Genomic DNA, 7312 nt, shown 5'->3' with positions numbered 1-7312 from the left:
TCCTGCTGAGAAAAAAAAATCCAATCTCCATTTCTCTTCACTGTTCGGTACAATTAGCATTCAGCAGTCTAAATGGATGTTCTCTAAATATTCAAATCAATAGCAGAGTTATGAAATCTTTGCAAAAGTACCCCAAACACCTTGTTACTAAACACAGTTTTCCAGAAGTACTGGAAATTCCAGAAACCAGTTTGGGAAGGGAATGTATATGACAGATCTTACCATCTGGACTACATGCTTGATATAATGCAGGTAGGGAAAAAGTTACTGTGTAAGCGATCCCTTTATAGCTGAGGTCATGGGCTCACTGAAAGTAGGGAGGAAGCAATAAAAAGGAGAATCCAGAATTTCCTATGTATGCATATTTCCTCTATCTATACACAAACACATGACAGTATTTCCATACTGCCTCCCAGCTTCATGACAGCTGGTGCCATGACACCAAGCATCAGCTCTTTCAGGTTCTCTGCTAGCAAACACGTTGCAATTAACCATACAGTGTCTAGCCCAGAAGTTCAACTTGCATCTTGCTGCACTTAAATATATTTGTGCATTCATCTGCACATGAAGCAATAGCACTAGTTGCTCTTTAATTTCTCTGTATTGGCATCCTGGTTTCTGTCTCTTGCCAGCTTCACAGTCATCTCTTCCCATTTCCTGTCCCAAAAACCAATTTGTTTAGCCCCAATTTCTGTCATCCTTGCTCTGATTGATGCTCTAGTCATGCAAACTAGCCATGGACCTCCAGTCCAGACCACATTCTATACTTGACAAGAGTCTGATATTAAAAGTCATAAATTCTGATTCAGTTGCTCAAACATGTGTCTGGTGCCACTTTTAGGTACCCCAAAGTTACCTGACTTATCTGAGGCTGCTTTTTCACGAGGCCGTGAAGAGTTTTGTGTCATATCTGCCAGTTTATGCAGGCATCCATGCACTTGTTGGCACTTGTACAGTTTATCACCATCTGTTTCTCATGGTCACAACAGTCAGTACGAAACTACTTAATACAGAGGAAGTAACCAAGTATTTCACAGGCCAGTTCCCAGTATTTCAGTTTTATCACTTTTAGTATTTAATGAACTTAAAAAGGTGTCCCCTTTATTTCTCTGAATCCTTCTTAATGTAACTCTTTCCATTAAACATACAGTAAAAGAGTCCCATTAATATCTTATTTTTGGCCAGTTAAGATTACTAGGCCCTGCAAGCTTGAGAGTCCTCTGATACAATGGGCAGTTACCTGTAGAAAATGGATACTTCGATAGCTTTATGATCCTATTGAACTTTACACAATGAGCCAAGTGTTAATTTAATTCTTTCCACAGTTCTGTAGAGAGTAGTACCACATCCTTTAGTAGTTTATCACCTTCTATTTTCTCCATTTCATTCTGTGGTCTGTACTTGGTAGTTCTTTTTCCTCCTTAGATTCTATTTTATATGAGTGACGTATTTGACCATTCTCCATTTCCTTCTGAGTTTTATTGCCTCTTTTATTGTATTGATTGCTTCTGCTCTGTAAGTTTTTGTCACTGCCAGCACATCTCTTAGCCCTTATTGCACACGCTTTCTTCAGGGCTACCTATATAGAAGTGAACAAAAAAAGACCTAACTAAAATCAGTGTATCATTCTGCTTGTTGCATAAATTCAACATGAAGCACTTTCTCTTACTAGGGACTAGCAATGTATGCCAATAAGGTCATTGACTCGCTGTAGGTTTTTTAATATATTATTTTATCAAAGTCCCCCATGAGAAAGTGTGCATCATGTCCCAGGAAACTCTACCTCTTCTTTTCCTCAAAATTTTCTGAGAGCTTTATTTTAAGTCTTGTCTTGAAATGTAAAGTACATCCCCTCTGCTAGGTCATGCATAACCTTCATCTTTATGTCCCTTAAGAAGTTCCAAACTTTTTTCTTCTTCCACCAAAAATGGTCAGCACCTCCACTCATCCCCAGACATACTGTGTGCACTTTTCAGGTCTAACTTCAGTAGATCCAGTAATGGAGAAGATTGAACTACTGGTAAAAACCAGTAGACTTCACAAATCAGTGCCCAAGCTGTAGACATCATTGCACCTGCTTATGTCCAGTTCATGATGATCCAATGACTAGCAAGAAGGGACTTTTGAAAAGCTCCTTTGGAAGACAAAGGAACAGTAGACACCATTAGGCAGCCAGTATGGTCAAATTCTGTGAAAACTCACTTCTGTGCTGTGATTTATCAGACCTAGATCAAATCATCAGTACACAACTACCTTTCTTTTTCTAGCCATTATCATTGTATTGCTAGAGTGGATTTTCAGCTAATTGCTGGTGTTGCTGGTTGGAACTACCAGTCATCCACATACAGATTCAGAACTGGTTATTCAAATCCATTCCCAAATAACTGTTTTATGGGTCCAAAATAAAGAATTACCATTCCAAAGACCTCAACAGTTGTTTACACTGCAAACATAGACTAACACACCAGGAACATACTTGGCCCTTAAAAATCTGAGATCCCAAAATAGCTTATCTTACTCCACCTTTCACCAGAAGACAAACCCAAAACAGCTGGTTTCTTATAGGATTAAATGTTGGCTAAAATATGTACAAGCTACCCAATCTAACTTGATAGAAAATTGTGGATTCAAATCAAACTGGACATTCACATGAATGTATAATACATGTGTCCTATGTGAAAATTATATTTTTAAATTATTTTCTCTTCCTAGGAAATAAGAGTGTGTGGAATCAAGTGTAAGCAGGTCTTCAAGAAGGTACAGTGAGCCTACTGCTGATACCGAACTGAAGAACAGTAGAATTTACAGACTTCCCACCAAATCTCCAAATGCCAATAATGAACATCATCAATAATGAGCAAACACATCAATGAAGATCACATTAAAACTGTATAGTTAGAATAAAATATTTTAACAAATCATTTTAAAGAAATAACTTCAAATTAGACTATTTTTAGAGATTCCAATTAAAGATACTAAAAGATATAAATGTGTGTGTACTGTAATTCTTGACTACACCAAAATAGGACTGTTTGGTATAAAACAAGACACTGGAGCTTGAGACCTAAATTTTTAGTTACAATGGAAATCACCCTTCCGTAGCCTTAGTAAGGGACCCTCAGGTAGTTTGGTTTTCAAATGCTCAATTGTTGTAGGGAAGTGAATGAGTGCTGGTTTATGTGGCTTAACCTTAAATCCTGATTTCACTGAAGCTAGTGAGAATTTTGCCATCAGCTGCAGTGGAGCAGTACTTCTCTGAAAGTATTCCACCAAAAAGAATAATCTGTTTTATCAAAATAAGTAAGTCAATAGTCTGGAAAAGCATGGCCATGGGGCAATTATTTTCTAAACACTTTAGCCAATACCTGCCTATTCTTTTTTTTTTTTCTTATTCTGAAGAAGCTACTAGTAAGATCACTGCTAGAAGTTGTTTATAATTGTACAGACACCACACAAAATATATGACTAGCATTGCTTGGTACAATATCATGCAGATTTTTTTTTTACAGCCCATTGTGGTCCTCCTGTTCTCATGCAGTCTGAGTGTGTAACAAAGCACTGGCTTAGCAGTTTCCAATGCTGATTTAATCCCTAGTTATAGTAATTTGCAAACCAAATTATCATCTTTTCTGTCTGTCAACACACCGGATATATTGTTAGCATCACCACATTCCCATCAAGCTCAAGTAACACAAGGATACAGGTCAGACCTCTAGCACATGACAGTGTTGCAAGTGTCTCCTGTAACAACTGTTATTAGCCATTTTCAAGGACTTAATCAGTGGGGAAGTAGCTATTGGAGAGTCTGAGATGTTTTAAAGTGGGAACATACCTTTCCCCACTCTGCTGCTGCTCATGTGCATAGCACTGCTGCTGCCTTCTTTGGGAACCCAGCACATTCTCTACTAACCACAATTTTAAAACATGATCTAACATGAAGCCTGTTTAGAAAAACTAGAAGCCTGATCTAACATGAAGAAGTGGAGGTTCAGAAACAGGCATCATAAACTATAAAATTAGTACAGGGATGATAAACTTTCTGAACTATGGTATTTCAGCCATACTATATATATTGTGAGTGCAACACCAGATGTGCTGTAATGAACATCTAATTCAATTTTGTGTGCTTGAGGTTTTTACTTTACATGAGAAAGTACACAAAAAATATTATCCATTAAGACCTGAGCATGACTATGCTATGAACAGGTGAAAAATACTCCATCTCCATGTAACTTCTTCTGTCAGATTTGCAACAGCTGTGGCTCATACTACTTAGAATTATAGACATATGTAATGCAATGGTTTGAGCTCCCTTGCAATTTTTTTCTTAGCCATACATAATATTTATGCCTAAGAAAAACTCTGGGAATTATACTGGAGCCTAGTCAACCCAATACACACAGAAGCTGCTTTTCTCTCATGTAAGAGTGTGTTCATCATCTAGCTACGTTTCTGTGCTATACGGATATGCCTCCTGACCAATATAAATTCTAGCAGTTAATGGTGATTACGTTTTCTTGTGCTTGGAGTGATTCCTGATAAACAGTTCCATAAGACAGAAAGCTGGAGGGAAAAATATCAAAAAACCTGTGTATCTTAGATTAAAAGTACTGCACAGCTTTAGTGAATAGCTGTCTAATTAGTATATTTATCACCTTACTCAAGGCTGGGGACGTAGCAGTTGCTGAATTTCAGTGCATCAGCCATTTGTTTTTCGTGAAAGATTATTGGACACCAAAACTTCTTTCCTTCAAGTTTCTAAAGTATTGATTGCATAACCATGCACACCCTCCAGATATCAGCCCAAAGGAAAGCAAGAGAACAATGAAAAATAAGGAACAAACTCAAACTTCTCATCTACAACAGATCTTAACTTTTTCAGACCACCTATATTCTCCTTCTCATGTTAAAACTAAAACTACACAATAAAGAGATGGTCCACACCACTATCCACAATTAAACTTTGCATAATTATTTTTAGTGTTCAGCACTGACTGAGACCTTTTTTGCAATGGAGTTTCCCTTTAATAGAATTTGGCAGTTCATAACCCTTAGTTTCATTTCTTGCCTGCAGCTCCCTGGCTCTTGTGTAACATTCAGAAACTCTTTTTGCAGAAGGTTATAAGTGGATCAATTAACATCTATCTAAGTAAATCCAATTGTTAAAAGGTATTATTATTGTAATCAAACAGACAGTTTTTCCCCTTTGGGTCATTTGATACCAGGGCAAATTTAGCACCATACTAATAGCTAATGGCTTATCAACTAAAAGCAATGTAACCTACTTCCAATTATGGAAAAGAGGCAAGCTCAGTAAGTACTTCCACAGTTCACACACGTAAAATATAGAAACTTCAGAAATGTACTTTGAGTACATTCTCTTCAAATCATCTCCATTGCTTGTCATTGTAATTGTAACCTCTTATCTCTACTTTTCCCCTGGAAAAGCAAATTTTGTTCATTCATTGCTGCCATAATGATGCTCTCCAAATAATGTGTGTAAAATTAGTTATGCTGTTTCAATAAACCTTCAAGAACTTTTTCTCATAAAACATAATTTAAAACTTGCTCCATAAAATAGCTGCTTACTGAATGCATAACATTCAACCATCACTGGACAAACTCTTGCCTCCCTGGCTACTTTTAAAGCTACTAAGTAGCCAAGACCTTAACAGTGAATTCATACCCAGATTTTCTCACTACTCTGGAATTAAACTTCATGTTGATTTTATTGATCTTCCATAGAATTTCAGCTATGGCTTGCCAATGCCAACCCTGTATTTCTGCTCAACTGCATTACTTGCAGATAAAGGATGCTTTAATTTTGTAAGGAAAGGCCAGTGCTTACAGCAGCAAGGTGAATGGAAAGACATAAAAAGGTGCATTTCACCATTTCTAAAAGTTAAATCCAGTCTCAATATTATGCTCAATCCAGAAAACTCGAGGTAACAAAAGCTGAAGAGGAAATTAGGGCCAATGTATTCCATAAGCATGACTGTTCTACTTCTTCTGTTCCCACAGTTTGAGATTTTGTGTTCATTTTCTAGGTGAGTGTGGTCTTCCGAAGATGACTGGGGAACTAACTGCCACGTTATATAGTTTTGTGGCTTTTCAGTGAAGGGCACACACAGAAAGAATACATACTAGTCTTTATAGCACATGAAGTCATGTTGTATATATGAATTTTCAGTGTTATGGAAGGAGTAGAGGTAACTAATTTTTAGCAAGCAGGGTGCAACAGAGCAAAACTCAGAGTCTTAAAATTCAGGATGGCAAACATACTGTGGAAACAGAAGCAGCAGTGTGTAATAAAACTATGAGCAACCTGCTTAGCTTTGCTGACAATACAGAGAATTAAACAAACATCAGGGATAAACCAAACTTAATCTACCTGAGGTATGTAGCAGTACTACAGCTATAAGCTCACCCAAAATTTCTCAGCTATTCACCTGATTTTTAAAAAAAAAAATAATAATTTGAGAGAGTTTGAGAACATCAACTTCAACCTTCTACAACACTGTTGATATGTTTTGTGTAGATGTTTTCATTACACTGGTGGAAAAGTGCAGTCCATCACTGTGCACAGGTTACCACCTCTGTGCAAATCAGGTATAAAATTCAAGTAAGATTAGAGGAAGTGCCAAACTTTGAAGTCAACAATCTTAATGCATGACAACACACTGCCCTCTGTTCTAGTACTTAAGGTAGCAGATGGTACACAACATCATCCAACGAAGTAGTTAAAGCTTACTGAGGACAATTCCAAAGAGAAGACTTTTTGAGAAATCAACAGAAAAAAAAATGGAATATACTGGAGGACCGGAAAATTAACTGAGTTTGCAAAAATCTTGAACATTGCAAGGGGACAAGATAATGCTGAGATGAGTCTCTTGGGATCCACTTCACATTTTCAGATTACAGATCTGTCTCTCCTACTTCACAGATGTAAGTAAAGATGTTTAATTCACACACTGGAAGTCAATTCTTACTTTTTTAGAGGTAAGATAACTACTAAGACCCTTTTTATAGCATGGAAGTTAGGAAATATCAAATGCTTTCTTTGCCAGAATTATACAAACTTTTTTTTTATAACTTCATTGTCCTAATCCAAGGTTCCAATCACTTTAGTAAGTTGTTAAAATGGTTTATCAGTAGTACTAAACGTTCTTAAAGGCTTCAGTAGTAAAATCTTCACTCTCTCACAGTGGACAGCAGATTAGCCAGATGAATGGCAGTTTCATAGGCTGCTCACAGAAGTTATACTTTTGAGTCCTATACTTCCTCTTCTCCTCAACTGTTTTTCAATCTATTT

General features: G+C 36.9%; 1 protein-coding gene across 1 annotated transcript in view; it reads left to right on the top strand.

Annotated features, from left to right (window-relative positions):
• The window catches only part of RBP1 (retinol binding protein 1, cellular), a 13851-nt gene extending 10871 nt beyond the window's left edge, over positions 1-2980 (top strand). Inside the window, exon 4 of the mRNA XM_010005079.1 lies at positions 2713-2980. Within this exon, the coding sequence (XP_010003381.1) occupies positions 2713-2766 (54 nt within the window). The 3' untranslated portion in view covers positions 2767-2980. The remainder of the gene's footprint in view (positions 1-2712) is intronic.
• Positions 2981-7312: the final 4332 nt, after the last annotated feature.

This window comes from Chaetura pelagica, unplaced genomic scaffold (genome assembly GCF_000747805.2).
Source record: "Chaetura pelagica isolate M959 unplaced genomic scaffold, ChaPel_1.0 scaffold219, whole genome shotgun sequence".
Classification (NCBI taxonomy): domain Eukaryota; kingdom Metazoa; phylum Chordata; class Aves; order Apodiformes; family Apodidae; genus Chaetura; species Chaetura pelagica.
Note: the sequence above shows the minus strand (reverse complement) of the source record. Positions and strands in the feature narration are given on the sequence as shown.